Source organism: Kryptolebias marmoratus, linkage group LG16 (assembly GCF_001649575.2).
Source record: "Kryptolebias marmoratus isolate JLee-2015 linkage group LG16, ASM164957v2, whole genome shotgun sequence".
NCBI classification, from domain to species: domain Eukaryota; kingdom Metazoa; phylum Chordata; class Actinopteri; order Cyprinodontiformes; family Rivulidae; genus Kryptolebias; species Kryptolebias marmoratus.
Window position 1 is genome coordinate 22,726,806 of NC_051445.1, and position 15,681 is coordinate 22,742,486.

General features: G+C 39.2%; 1 protein-coding gene across 1 annotated transcript in view; it reads right to left on the minus strand.

Moving 5' to 3' along the window:
- Nucleotides 1-1,594: 1,594 nt before the first annotated feature.
- The window catches only part of eif3ea (eukaryotic translation initiation factor 3, subunit E, a), a 29,656-nt gene continuing 15,569 nt past the window's right edge, over nucleotides 1,595-15,681 (minus strand). The window contains exons 8-13 of the mRNA XM_017413251.3: nucleotides 14,262-14,388; nucleotides 13,223-13,324; nucleotides 8,702-8,811; nucleotides 3,351-3,453; nucleotides 2,854-2,988; nucleotides 1,595-1,747 (exon numbers count right to left, since the gene is read on the minus strand). Of these exons, the coding sequence (XP_017268740.2) occupies nucleotides 1,712-1,747; nucleotides 2,854-2,988; nucleotides 3,351-3,453; nucleotides 8,702-8,811; nucleotides 13,223-13,324; nucleotides 14,262-14,388 (613 nt within the window). The 3' untranslated portion in view covers nucleotides 1,595-1,711. The remainder of the gene's footprint in view (nucleotides 1,748-2,853; nucleotides 2,989-3,350; nucleotides 3,454-8,701; nucleotides 8,812-13,222; nucleotides 13,325-14,261; nucleotides 14,389-15,681) is intronic.

The following is a 15,681-nucleotide window of genomic DNA, read 5'->3' on the forward strand; positions in this document are numbered from 1 at the left end:
ACCGGAAAGACATCCTAAAGGTTTAAAATCCAAATACACTAAAAAACAAGATAGGTTCAGACAAAAGCACATGAACATTTCTGACTGGAAAGGAGCAGCATAATTATGGAATTTACCGTTAACAGCAACTCATTGTGGACATGAATGTCATTTGATTTACTATCACTTTTCTTTTTCCAGGGTGGAATGTCTCTACAGCGTACTATGTCAATGATTTTTAAAAGCAAGATTTGGTTTGAATTTATTGTGGATTTCTTTTCTAATCCACACACTTTCAAAATTATAATGTACCAGCAGTAAAGCATGGTGGTGGTAGAATCATGATGTGGGGTTGGTATAACGAAGGACTTCCTCCAAATGTTTCAACTTCGCCTCAAATCAACAGCTAGACAGTTGAAACTTAAACACGACTGGGTGTTCCAACAGGACAATGATCCAAGCTACCAAACTGCTTTCTGTATCAAGAAAAACTAGTTTCCCTCCATCTACATTATTCCATCTACTTTCTTCACCAGCAACACAGCATGATGCTACCACCACCAGCTTGACAGTAAAATTATGACCCTGTGTGGATTAGAAAAAAATCTCTTATAAATTCAAACTTGTGCACTCGTTTCTTAAAAACAAAACATGTATGCTATATAATCATTTCACCCTGAAAAAAATAAGATTCAAGTCATATTAACTTCAGAAAGAACAACTAAACTCTTCTTCAAGAGTTAAATCCAGTTTTCAATCTATTTAAAAAGGCCTCTTGGAAAAATTTCCCAAAAAGCAGTTTTTTTTTTCTTTTTTCACTTTTGTAATTGTCCGCAACACACTTATGTTTATCAACTGAGCAGGTCTGTGACGCACTATGGAAATAATAAAAGGAGGAAAGCACCAATTATTGGTCTGTCCTGCTTTTCCTCTAGACAGCACAAAGTCGTACTTCTGCTGGAGAGACAAGTCGTGGGTGAAAAACGCAGGTGATGCAAGACGCTTTGCACTCTCCAGACTTGTTCACTTTAACCTTACAGAGCAGGTGTAGTTAACATAAAATCCTTGTTTAGTTGCTAAGTTGCACGTGAAAAGAAAATTAAAGGTGCACGAAAGAATAATGGCCTGTTTGTGAGCGACTGCAATAAAATTGGAGGGAGAGGAAGTCAAAGAATTGAGTTATGAGAAGGTTAAAAGCAGAGAAAAGAAGCGAGGTGGGGGTGGGACGAGACATTAAAAAGATTGTGTCCGTCTGGCTAATGGTTCTTTATGGCTCCCTCGTGTCCTCAGATGGACAGGATGACTGGCAGGGAGTGTGACCATGGGTAACTGTACATCACCTCTGTTTGCCCCCTTCAGCTGACATCCCACTCAGTGAGACGGCCTGCCACGGTCAAGTGAACCACTAAAACACTATAAAACCAACAGACTAAACAGCCATTCATCATTACTGTGCACTCACGAGCCGCATCACACGCAGCAGTCTTAACTGTCCCACTCAGTGACTCAATGTGCACATTAAAACTTCATCAAGTATTACTGATACAAAACATCTGACCACTAAAACCTCAACCGCTGTTCGTAATGTCCAGAAATAAGGCAGGCATGGGTGAAAATGGTTTTCTTGGTCACTTTTATTGAACTGGTGATGACTTGAACCATGTGCTAAAACAGTGCTGTGCTCTTTGACAGACAAGTGTGGAACAAAGAATGATCCATCTTCACTGTGCAGCTAAAATCCAGAATCTTGACCAGCCCAGCTCGGTGTCTGCAAGAAGAGGAGAGGAAAGGAAAACAAAAAAATAGCGAAGAAAACATCAGATCAGACCCTTCGCAGATAACTGGGACCAATCAAAACTAATTTTTTGTTGTTGATTGTGGGGAAATCTGAAAAAGGAAAATACATGTGTAAGCAGTTAAATGGTGACGTTTTCTTTGTTGGGAAATGTGTGTGTTCTGCTGCTGAGTGCGGGGTGGCTGACAGGGACCCAAAGCAGTCGGCCCAGATGGCAGGCAGTAAATGTTCTCTATATGCAAGTGATTTGCAGCCCTTAGGACAGCAGGATGTAGTGGGACTCCGCAAGTTGTTTGCAGCCTCTTTAGCCTAATTACAAAAACTCCTTAATGAGACGAGCCCTTAGTTTTTGTAATGGACGAATTTGTGGCCATTCTCCGGCTGCAGATATTTAAACAATAGGAGGGAGGGCTAATGTGCACATGAAGCTCTACAGTTAAAAAGAGAACATTTAACTTGTGGGTTCTGTATCCTTAGTTTTAATGCAGTCAGGAGCTGAATGAATGATCCCACCCATCAATCTGTTTTAATGAACAATAAGTCTACATGAGAAGGGGAGTTTGTGCATTATTCTGACATTATGTGAAACTTTAATCGATGTACCACAAAACACACATGGTCGAAGACTAAAAATGGGAAGGGGTCCCTCGGTCAGACATATCCAGCTGCCCCAAAGTGCAAAGAACTCTTAGCTTTGAGTGACGTTGACCAAAAGCCAGAGTCCGCTTGCACCTTATTTACACTGCTGAGCTGAGTCACTGAGCTCAGGTCTCGTTTTATGGTTGTTTGGAATCTACCTTGTCATTAGGCCTTTGAGCAGCAATGGAAGGATGAAAGCTTCAACTCTCTTAAACTTGCTCTTACTGGCTTATTTTGTGTCAAGAGAGCTTTTGTTGATGGTTGTTCATCAACATTCTTTAGCCTTGTTCTTCTGAGCTGATCATTTGAGGAGCTTTGAACTGCCCTAAGCTCACGTTGACCTTCAATCGGACCAGTTGCTGGGAGTTATAGGTGCCCTACAGCGACAGTCTGGCTGTGAGTGTTTGTAGATTTTAATGTGCAGTGTGTGCATTACTCACCTCGTTTCTGTTGCTGTTGACCTGCTTTTTCTCAATGTTCATGACCAACATTTGGCTGCGGAACGAAAGGCTCTTGGTTTTCTCAATCACCTGTTGGTAAGGCGATACAGCGTTGTTCCCCATGACAACGTGGCCCTGAAAATGTGGATCAAATTGGATAAGACATTCACAAAAATGCAAATAGACCAATCACATTTAGTTTTGTAGACACACCTTTCCTCAAACACCAGACAAAGTTGCATAGGTCTTATTGATTTCCACTGTCAGTCATTCTGGAAGAATGACCTATGGTTTGCTGATTGCAAATAATGTGTATGTTACAACATTCGGGTTCAGTATGGAGCCTCACAAGAAAAACTGAAAACATACAGATATTTTGAACACAATTGTTTTTAAGTATACCCTTAGATGTTCTCAAAAGGGACTCAAAAGTGTGTTTTAGAAGTCCTGACGTCATACGCAATGAACAAACAGGGGAAGGCAACAGCAAGACTCACCAGTTTGGAGTCGATCTTGGCATCCAGCCTGGCGTTGCGGATGAGGTTGACAATCCATCTCTCAGCCTCCTCAGGAGTCATGTTCAGTTTGTCTGCCAGCATGCTGATGATGAAACAGATGATCAGACTGAGCGACCCTTGGAGAGCTTTATAGAAAAAGACTTGCTAAATATAGATTTGAATGGTTGAAAATAACACATTGACCAATTCAACACCATAAGTGGATTTTTGGAAGTTAACAAAATAAAGTTGTCATTGGTTAAAATACGTCTATTTAAATATTAGGTCCTAATATTAGCCTATAGAAACTAAGAAACTAAGACAGAAAAATTAACTAACAAAGAAGCTCAGGGATTAGTCGATATGTGATGAAGAAATGACGAGTGGAGTCTGACTGGCGTACTGCTGGTCATTATGTTACTTAGCGCGTAATATATATGTGTGCGTATTGGCATTCACATTAAGCTCACAGCCTCACTTGCAGCAAAATCCAAAGAAAAATACATGTCTTAAGAATGAAGATTTTTAATATAAACAAAGGGCATTTGAAATACAACTATAAAAGTACCCATTTCATTGCCAAAATATGTTGGTAATCTTCGCAAGGCCTTTTAAAAATCACTGGAGTTATTACAAATCCCAGGGTAAGATCAAGTCTATGCAAACACTGATTTTAGCTGTGCTGAATCATGCATGAAATATGCAACAATACCAAATAACTTTTACTTAACACTGCACTACATTATGGTGAATGCTGGACATTAGGTGCCAAATAAATAGTTACCATTTTAATTTGACAATGTTAGCGTATGGCACACATGTTGTGCTTCAGGCAACAAGAATATAACACAAAGCACACCCAAAGAACTCTTCAAATGGCCCTTTACTAATTGGAGTCTGATTTACAGACTTCCATAAATTACTCAATTAATGATGTGGGGACCACCTCATGTTTTGTGCCTAAATAGTTTCTTATCCTTATCGTCTTGACTCACTGCTCCAGACTGTCACCCAAATAAAACCCAGTTTGGACACTGGCATGCTCTTTGATGCAGCAAGACATAGATGTGTCACAGCAGAAGGAGCGGAGGTAGAGGGTAGTTGGTCCTCTTTAATCCAAAGCTTTCCCTTCTGCAGCTGGCCTCCCTTGTGGCTTTCTAAATAATTAGAGCCCCTTAATACCCCATCTATGCCCCCTTCCCCCAACATTTCCTGCCCCTACCCTCTTGACTGGCCCCACAACCTTTTATGCCTCCCACATTTCATATAAGGGGCCCAATAAATATTCTCAACCACTTTGTGCGTGGCACAGAGTTGCCACACAAAATTCTCCAACTGCTGAAGAAGCCTTACCTGTACCAAAATGTAGGTACAAATTTGTCTTTAGATACAATCTGTTTGGCTTTTCACAAAGTAATAGGGGTTATAAAGGCCAATATAAAAACAATTTACTGCTCTAATTTTCACTTCCTGGTCCATTAATCACATTCTGAGAGACTCATTCACTGGAAGCTTGAATCTTCTCAGACCACAACACTTCTCACGCCACAGCTCTGCAAACACATCCCACCACTATTATAGACTGCAAGCGTCGCTCTGATGGTCTTATTTGAAAACTTTTTTTTTTTAAGTGGAGTGTAATCTTATTTGGGATTTACAGTATGATCATCTTCAAGGCTAAAACGATTGCCACTTTTTAAGCCATGGATGTTGGTTGAATGGGGACAAAACCACATGAAAAGGGGAAGTGAAATGAAGTCAGCGCCTGGATGGGGCATCAAAAGCATAAACAACAAATAAGAAGCATTACCTCAACATAATGAGGAAAATAGAGCTTGGTTTCCAAGTGACAGTGCACATCTCTCCACACATTCAATGCAGTAAAGTGATGGAGAAGGTGGATAAGTTATAAAAACAAAACAAAAAACATCTGTGAGCAGATTCATGACTGTCAGATACAGATGAACCTGTCAATCACCAACAGCCCTAACACTAGGTCTGCTGATCACACTTTAGCTCATCAAACCTGAGGAAAATGACACTTGACGACAAAATTGCTTCTATGAATCATAACAGGGGATCTGATAGGGCACAAAAAACCGTGGCTGTCTAATGCTGCGAGTTTAGGCTGTGATGGATAACACATGTCAGTGATGGCAAGTGAGTGACACTTTCAAAATCAAGGACTCAAAAAAAAGGAACTAATATAAAGAAAATAAAGCATTTAGGAGCAGTTCTAGCTCATTTTTATACAGCCTCCAACTTTTCCTCGCTCATTAAATTACTTAGTTATTTTACAAATATCGCATTCATTTCAATCACACGATATCAAGCTATTTATAAAGTTAATCATAATTTTTGCCGTATTTTCTACTTGACATTTTCACACCAGAAAGCCTCAGTTTGACTTGACAGTTTCTATTCTGTAGAACCAGTAAAGAGACCAGTGGTGCAATGTGATGGTACAACATGACAACCAAAAACTAAAACATTTCAAGTGTCTCAAACATTTGCTTGGTAATATACATATGAGCATAATAGCTGACATGCAGAGACATCGATCAAGTAATATCTCTTAAATTTATATGAAATTTGTTTTTAGTTACAATTTTACCCCAGCAATTAGGTGACTGCTGCATGGGTGAACTGTGGGTGTTTTGCTTGATAATTCAAGAAACTGGGGGCACACGTCAGATGTGGGGATCAAAAAGAGTGTGGTCTGGTTTCCTCACTGGGTACTTGAGCTAACCCCTATCCCTTGTCAGCATGCTCTTCGCAGCATAATACAGGACTGCGGGGTGCCCCAAAAGGCCCAGGGGCTTGGCCTGTATCAGTCAAAGTTCTCTAATCTAATAGATAAAATAAGGTCTGGCAATGTTTTCCTCTCAGGAAGCACCTTTGTACATAAGATCAGGGGAACTTTATCGTCTCAGTGAGAGTTCCTTAACAGCTCCATTTAGGACCTCGGAGAAAATAAAGAGAAGGGAAAGAAAATAAAAGAAAAGGTGGAAGATGCAAGAAGGAGCAGGTACTGGGTGGTGCTTAAACAACCTACACTATTGACACCCTTCAGCCCTTGAGCCAAGCAAAAAGCCACCATGACTGGTTTTAGTTTACATAACCATGATCCTGTTCCCTGGGGTACAAGGATCACTTTCATTTTGAGCCCTTATTCTGTTTGGCTTCCAAGCTTTCGACTTCAGGCTAGGAGACTCCTGTGAGTCTCAATACTAGTCTCACACTTGAAGCGAGGGGTCAGGATCAGGGTCTAACTTGGTTAAGAAGGAGAAGAGGATGGGGGATTCATCGGCAAAGCAGCCCCCCCCTTTCCTTCTTAACAGAGCTGGCCTAAAATGAATGCATTGTTAAACAGCAACACATGATAGTATTTGGGAGCCGTTTGGAGCAGCCTCGCTTTCAGCTTGGGAGAAAATTGATTTTTCGGAGAAACCGAAATGATTGTGTGGTCTTTTTAATGACTCAATTGTGAGGTGGAAAGATCTTCAATGTTACATCCAAATATATAAGACACTCCTTCAAACAACCAGTGAGCTGTTGTGTACGAATACAATCTAGTGATGACAGGGAGAAAAATGCTGCCCAAATGATCACATCTCGCACATTTACACAAAATCTCAAAGGACAAGAAAGCAGTTGAGGTCAAAACAGAATCTTACCACCAAAACATTTATGAACTACAGAAATAAAGCCAGTAAATCAAACCAGGAAAACAAGGCCAAATTGGAAACATACACATAGGACACTGAAAAGTCTAGACTAAATGATGTGTGTGAGTCTGTAGGCAATTACAAGTGCAGGGTGAATCACATTTTCTCTGCCTACAGTATGTTTTACATAAGCCTTTATTGCATAAAACAACTAAATTATGCCAACTTCTGGTCTACGTTTTTGTCCCAAGTTGTGGGCAAAGGGCGAGCTAAGTATCTGTGAAACCATCATGGCCAACAGCTCCATAAAAAAAAGTCCTCATTAAAAACAGCCATCAAATTCAATCTAATCTGAGCATGGGTGCAGCAGGCTTCTGAATAAAAGACTAAGGACTTGGAATTTGGGTGTCTGTCAAAAAAATTGACATGTTCTGTCTATCGTCATAACACCCACCAAAATAAACACGGAAATCCTGAAAACTGCTTCTAATTTGGGTTCCTGCATCAGAAACCTCAACAAACAGCTGTGGACACAAACAAAAATCACCATTCAACTTCCTCTTTCAGAGTTACTACTAACCTTTGTGGTCCTTAACAAGAAAATGGATCCAATTGCAGTAAGTCTGCCAAAAAGAACCAGGACTCCTAATCAATTCCAGACAATCTGAAATTGGAGATTTAGAAGGGCCCTGTTCATGTTCCATGGTTCGACCTTGACTACAGACCTCCACAGCTCTACATAGTAGTCAATTCAATAATTTGTGTCAACATAAGTAATAATTAACTCCCTTGTTTTGTGATATGTTAGCAGACCAATTATAAGACAGACTTCTTTATGATATCTTTAGCATTCACAACATGCTTGAAGGGCCAGTGTGCAAATGTGAACCCCAAAAAAATGATAAACAATAGAACTGTATATCATTTCTGAAATGTAAGAGACTGAATACAGTTAATAAATTGCTATTAATGCTATACAAAGGGAAATACTGTCTTTATCTTCATCACTTTCTTAAACTGATGTAAGGAGGCAGCCAAATCTTATAATATTCCTTAATTGCTGACAATTAAAATAATCTTTTTTACTTTTCCCTCTGCTAATGCTATAATTAGCATTTACAAAATTTCTTGGTTTTGGGAACCATCCGAGGTCAAATGGATTTCACTGTAACTGAACTGAATTTTAACTTGCAGTCATTTAAGACCTAAAAAAACTCTTTGACCCTAATTTACCCAACAAATATGAGGTGGAATGTCTCTGTGCACTGAAGCAGCTGGGAACGTCTAAAGCTGCCTAAACCTTGACCTCTTCCTGGAGGAAAACTGTCTGTGAATTGGCCTTGGACAGGTGGTCTTAAAACCCAAGCAAGCAGAGCAACCCAAGGAGACCTGGAAGCAGTTAAACCACATAATGCCTAATCCCAAAGATCTGTGGGGTCACCATAGTTGTGGACGGATGGGGCAATAAAAAACTATCACTGTGGAAAATGCTGCTAATCGCAAAGAAGAATTTACTGCTTCCTGTTTGCTGACTTCTTCCAACATCCAGTTGCAGCAAAATAAAGATTTCTTACAGTCATTAGTCATGTCTGAATTCCCATGTCAAACATAAATGTATTTCAATGTAGTAAATCCAATAAGAAATTTACTGCTTGAAATAAAAGTTTAGGTAATGTGGCTAACCTGATGCTGATGCACTGATGAATTCTGCAGAAGGTCTCAAAGATGAAGAGCCGGGCATTCTCAATAAAGTCTTCCAGGCAAGCAACCAGGAAGAAGTCATTCACAAGAACCTATAAGACACAAAACAACAAAATGTATTTGAACAGCAGTATACAGAACTCTAATTTCTGCCACTGTATGGGGGCAGGGTGAATGGTTTTAATAATAATAAAATTAAATAAATAAAAATTCCAGGGTAGTGTATTGAAGAATTCAGTCCAATGATGTTGGCTTTCTCACAAAACTATGATGAAAGCAGAGATGTGCTCAAGACACTTGACAGAACAGAAAACAGCTTGTTTTTTTTTTAAATGAAATTCCAACAAAAGCACTCCACAGTTTCCTGCCAGCATTTCTGCCATTCTAAGATGATGTGAGGACACACACCCCTAACAACAATTTTGCTAAGCTAAATTACCAAGCTGAATGTGATTTTTAATTTTTTTTATTGTTTTATTCCCATAAACTACTGTCTGTGCTTATTAACAATGAGAATTACAACCTTTCTTGAACTTGTTGACACTTGTGCAAATGACCAGGTCATGTGCTTCATCTACTGTAAATGTTTGTGACCCAACTATGGCCCCAGAGGTACCACTGTGTGAAATGTTCACTTTTCTCAGCTCTTGCTGCATTCCAACTCTTCACTGAGAGCCATTTTACAGCCCAGACCTCCATTTTCAAAAGGATGAAGAATTACTAGCTCTTTGTTTGCTTAAGCTTGAAAATCTGCTATCTGCTCAGTGTTCTGGTTGAATAAATCTAAACTACACGGTGCTATCAGGCAACACATATTTCAGCTACAGCAATGCTTATCTAAGGTTGATAAACTTTGAACAGCTAAATGCTCTAATTATTGTCATCTGGGAATTAGACCACAAAGCCTCTAATTCTGAAATGAACTTGAAGAGCCCTTTTATGTACAATCTGAAGGCCTTGCTATAGGTAGGCCTATACTTTTCATTCTTAGACGCACAGACATCCCACATCTGACAGTGATTCTAGATGTGGGAAGAGTGGGAAAGAAACTAAACTGAACCTGAACGGCCTGAACAAGATACTTTAACGTCAGCCAAACGTCCCATTTGAAAGCACTTGGCTCAAAGTATTTTTCAGAATACAGTAAAATGAAGACTGAGAAACTGAAAAACAATGCTATTACAGCAATAAGTAAACAGATGGGCAGCGTTCCCCTATCTCAATTGATGCATTACATATTTTCATTAAGATGAGAGCCCCTCCAAGTGGGATATCCGTTCACCTTAGTTGCTTTATGTTTTGTGAAACTTTCCTTTATCTTTGAAGCAATCTGTTTTATTTCAAGCCAAGATGTTGCAAGTGGACAAACTGTTTCACAGACTTCAAAACAGACTGCATTAAGAAAATGGTAATGTTTCCAGACAATCACAGGCAATGCACTGAAGGTGTTGATAACCATTTTTAGAACCACCCACCTTGCATGAAGAGTAGCATGTAGACTGGGGTGTAGCACTTGGAAAAACTTGGGGGTCTGACCAAGGAAGTACTTGGAATTGTGCACTGGTTTCAAATAGATGATGTATGTACACAGAACTGAAGACCAAGTCACAGAGTTGCAAAAGTAGATGTAAGTAATTAACAAGATCTGTGATTGAGGAGGTGTGTCAAGTTTTAGGCAAATTAGGATCCTGCTCTAGTGTTATTGATGGTACATGTCATCATTTGAAGTTACCTCCTGGAAGCCTTTGCACAGGAGAAAACTTTATTTTCTCTTGAAACATGTTTTCAATTGTTTTTTTTTTTTTTTTTTGTTTGTTTTTTTAAATGGTACAACCAAGGATAAACAAATCTTACTTAAAACCCATTTCATTTGTAAAAAAGTGAATCACTAAAGCCTTTTTTGTATAAACTAGAAAATTGGTTAAAATAAAAATGAACCTTCACTAAACAGCTGACACAAGTTGCCAACATTTACTCTTGGGACAGAGCCAATTTGATCAGTCCAGATGGTTTTCATTTTGAAGGTTTATCAGCAAGAGGCAAAAGATGTAAAAGCCACCAAAATTACCCCAAGTTTAGCTTTGTTTTCCTTCGCAGCTCCAAATTATCAAGTCAGTCTGAGAAAGCCTATATTGTACATACAAACAATGATCAAGTTTCACAAAATGTAAAAAATGGCACATCTGACCAAAACACCTGCTCTGTCTTTAGATGTTACTGTTCACTGGATGTGCCCAGAGTCTAGTTTAGCATATGCAGGTATTTCCTCGGAAGCAAAAACTACCCATGAAACACACACCTTCCATAAACTACTCTTAAATCAATTATTTATGCGTTTCAGATTTAAATTGTGCTGCACATGTGACAGCTGAGGCAACATTTCAGAGATGACGACGCATCATTTGTAACAGGTAATAATTTCATCTGATCTGTTTCAGAAGAGTCAATTTCGTTGAAAATGCCCCTTGGAGTTTTTGATCTGCTGTATTGCAATTAGTGAGTTTTTTAACAAGTGTGTGCTCAGTCTTTATTTTGCACCTAAACCTATAAAAGACTAACACAGTTGTGTTGCCTTGAATCCCATACAGAGTGTGGTTAAGTGAAAAGCCATACCACTAAATACAAGTGACAATGCACATTTTAAACTTGAGGAAAATAGCATATTTAAATAAATTTGTAGTGAAATCTAACCTGAAACTGTTGTGTGTAGCTTTTCCTATCTGGGCCTATTCAAATCAGGAGATCAGACCGTGGTTAGTTGTGTGTGCTCATCTGAGTTTAGTTTGCTGTGTGCTACTGAGAAATTTCAAGCTCCCTACTGAAGGTCGTTTTTCAAAAGGATTATTGAATGTAATTTGAGTCTGTACATTAATCTTAAGAAAAACATACATCCCATAAAATATAGGGTTGCTGTTGAGTTTCTCACTATGCTTCTCAATATAACCTGCAAAAAACCAAGCTGTTAAGGAAAGGTATAAAAAAAAAGTCCCATGGCACTGTAATTTGATGATGATGTGTATTTTGACTATAGATGAGCGATGATTTTCAAATATTTGAAGTGTAGTTAAAATGGGCAAATTTAAACAATTACTGAGACTGTTATGAGAGCTTTTTTTTATTTTTTAAATACACCGGCACTTGGTTGTAATACCAAGTTGTTCCTCATGATGTTTTTGTCCCACATATCATCTACCACCCATCCCCCTCCTAAAAAAACAAAACAAAAAAATATTGAATTAATATTATGATAAGGATTTAATATTGAAGGAAAGAGGAAAGTAAAATGTGAAAGTGGAGACTATGGTCACAAGTTAGCTCAGCTTTACTGTCAGAATGCCTGCATCCCTCTCCACGTTGATCCATCCGACCAGTGAAAATGAAGAAATATAGAGAATTAACAACAGCGCATGCCTCTGTACCTGAAGCCTCCATTTCCATTACAGGGTTTTTCAGATGAATTCAACTGGATTCAAAGGTTTTTTTTTGCTTAAAACCTACATCTTTAATTTTCACCAAAGCATATCACAAAATCATAAGACCTTGGGAAATTGGAATAATGGAAAAAGAGGGAATAATATGTCTCCATAAAAAAGCTGTTGAATAACTTTTATTACAGTGAGACATAAAAAAATGCTCCCACATTAATGCAAACACTGAATGAGAAGATAAGACAACAGTATGAAAATGAACATGGCAAAGAGCTGCCTGTCAGCAATACATGGTACCTTAAACACATCAATAAAGCCCAGTTTTCACAATGGAAAACCATGACAAACTCTTAAAAGAAGTTTTCTTTAGTAACATGAGTTGGAAAATCAGTATTTGTTTTTTCAGAAACTGAAAACAACTCAAATAGTGAAATTTCTATCAAATAAAATATACTTGTAGAAAGGCTGACATTTTTATTTGTCGGCTATCAAAATTACTTTGACAAATATCCCTACCCTACTCCCAGTGCATTCAGCTATGTAATCAAAATTAGTTGAGCCTTTATTGTTTGCTACTCGCAATCTATTTTGAGGGACCTTCGTTCTATTTAGACTTTATGGAGTAGACTGAAATAAACTCTCTAAATGGAAGTGCAATGACAGATCTTTCTCTTGAAACAAGTGTCTGCACGCCTCTGCGGAGACTTTTGCTTATAAAAGCTTTTACTGTTAACTACTAGCCTGATGGGTCAATTACAGACCATAGTAAAGTCTGACTGAAGCCTGAGTCATCCAGCATCCAACAAGTCCTTTATATTTGACAGAGTGATACAATGCACTCATACTGTTTTACACTGACCCAGCAGAGGACATGGGCAGAGGGTCAGACAGATCACATGACTACAAGCCATGTTTACTACAATGTCCCGTGTGAAAGTTCAGAACATGACCTACCAATTGGATCTGCTGGGAAAACTTTGATATCATCGAAGTGAGGCAGAATACCAAGTGCTTCTTATGACATGGGATTAAACAGATGAAATAAATGATAATGAGGCTCATGAAGGTTACTCACCGATTCGCACTCCCTGAGCTTCTTCTGGGCGCTGTCAAAGTCAAAGTTCACATACAGGCACTCCACAAACTCGGTAATTGGATCCTTGTAGGTGTAGGACTCCTGAGAAATAAAATCAGTTGTTACTTACGAATGTAAGCAGTTACTTTCAATACAGTCAAGAATTTCCGGTTTTGATTGAAACAAAACAAACTAAGACCTAAGTGTGGCAAAATGTAATAAAGTTTAACAATGACTACAGTGAGAGCGTTTTCTAAACTGAAATCTGCATATAAGTTAGGGCTGTGCAATAAAGCAAATGTGCATTGTCAATGCAATACCAATGTGCACAATATCAATAATGCAAAAACACAGACTGCAGGCTAATAATATATCTGGAAATGAGATGGAACCCTCCTGCCTTAAATACCCAGAGTCAATATTGAAGATAGTAGCTGAAACACTAAAGCACGTTAAAAGTGTTGACTGTTGTGAGTTTGTCGTAAAGGATATTGTCATTGTAAACTTCAATAATAATACTGCAAATGCATGTTCTCCTAGCATCTTGCAGTCCTAATATAAACAGTCTTCAGCACATGTGAAAAAAACAAACAAACACAAATTTGTTCAACTTGCTGTCAGCATTAGTCGTGTAGGAAAAATGGAAGTTGGGCACGATATTGCAGAATATGTAAAAGGGCTTGAGAGAAAACTTGTCCTGAACCTGACATTTTAAAATTAAACTACTAAAGTGATTCCCAACTTGACCCGAGGCCACAAAAAAAGAGAGCATTGAGAACATCCTTTTAGTAATTGCCAAAAGTCCGCCAAAACTAGCCTAAAATCTCTGAAGTAGCAACTGTCATTCATGAAAAGATATGGGCATAAAACAGTCAGCCAGTTCAATGCCATTTATCAGAAGTAATGGTTACAAGTGTCCTCCAGCTGAGCCAAAACTTAATATACACCCTCTCTGCTTAAAAGGAAGTGTTGGTCACCCATTCTTCAATAAACATGGGCTTTTTTTGTACACAATGACATATAAAAACAAGTCTTTTACCTGCTGTATGACTTTCACCAAATCCTTCAAAACCTGCCGACGCTTACGGACATCCTTGTTTGTGATGACCGCGGTGGTTAGGTAACGCAAGATGTGGGGGCACATAGTCTGGATGGCATTGAGGTATCTGAAAACAGGGAGGGTAAAAGTAATCACTTATTAAAGCTATGTAAGCACAGACATGATCTTTAAAAAAGACACACAATATAACATTCTGGCTGCCTCTCAGGGCCCTGGCATTTTGAATTAAGAAAAAGCCTTTGCAGCTGAACAGATAAATGTCCCAACAGGACCTTCGTTTCTGCACATGGGCTCCAGCTTTAAGCCGTCTCTTTCATTAAGAGTCCTGTGAGAGGGGGGAGGAAGAGGAAACCCAGGCAAGAAGATATAGATCAGTGAGCAGGGACCGGGCCAGTAGCTGAAACTCAATCCATGAGGGACTGATGCTCCAACCACAGGTCAACTTGCTAAGGGCTGAACACAAGGTACACAATGCTGTTACAGGCTGATTCCAACCCCACATTGGCTCTGGAGACAAGTGTACCGTAAAAACGTGCAATATCAGTACATAACCACCACTTTGCTCGTCAAGACAGTAATAACTTGATATAACCTTTATCACCAAAGCTGGTCTCTAAATGTCTGTCTTTGAACTCTATCCTTCACTGACCACATCAAACCTGGAGAGGAAGTTGAGTGGGGCCCTTCCGGTCTCCCATAGCAACGGCCAGAGAAACACATGGCGCTGGGAGAGAAACGGTGCTGACAACAGTTTAATTAGGTGAATCAATTAAAGGGACAGAGGACCTGTGGCAGCTGTGATGTTGAGTCTAAAAACAGCAGTGGGCTTCTTGGCAAAGCCTGTTGTTGACCTGCTCCCTCCTTCTCTTTGTAGTTGTTTGACTCCTGTGAAAGACCACAAAGTTTCATGCTGTGGCCTTGATTAACTCACACCTACTTACTCTCCAGGGGGCTCCAATAACATGAATTCTTGCAGGAGTCACTTGTGTATTTCTTTGGGCATTAATCCTAGCCCGCTTTTGGGACGACTTCTATTCGTTTTTGTGAGTTTTGAGGCTACAAATGGTGCTGCAATGTTTTGGTAAAACGACAGCGGAGGGATGCAAACAATAAATCAAGTTTAAACTTCCTCTGTTCAGGAGATGAAGATTAAGAAACAAGGTTCAATATCACAGCTTCTCTGACAAAGAAAGCCATTCTGAGGCACAGAACGAGTGATTCTGAGAATAAAGTTATGTGGTATGTACTCCTACAGTGACATTTGCCCACTCTGCACCTGTGTGATTCTACTTTACTGATCATCATTTGTCTTGGAGCCTGCCCAGCCTGTCAGTAGTACATAAACAAGGTTCTGGAAGTACATTTGCTGACTTCAGGGGTAAGGGAGGTCAAATGTGAA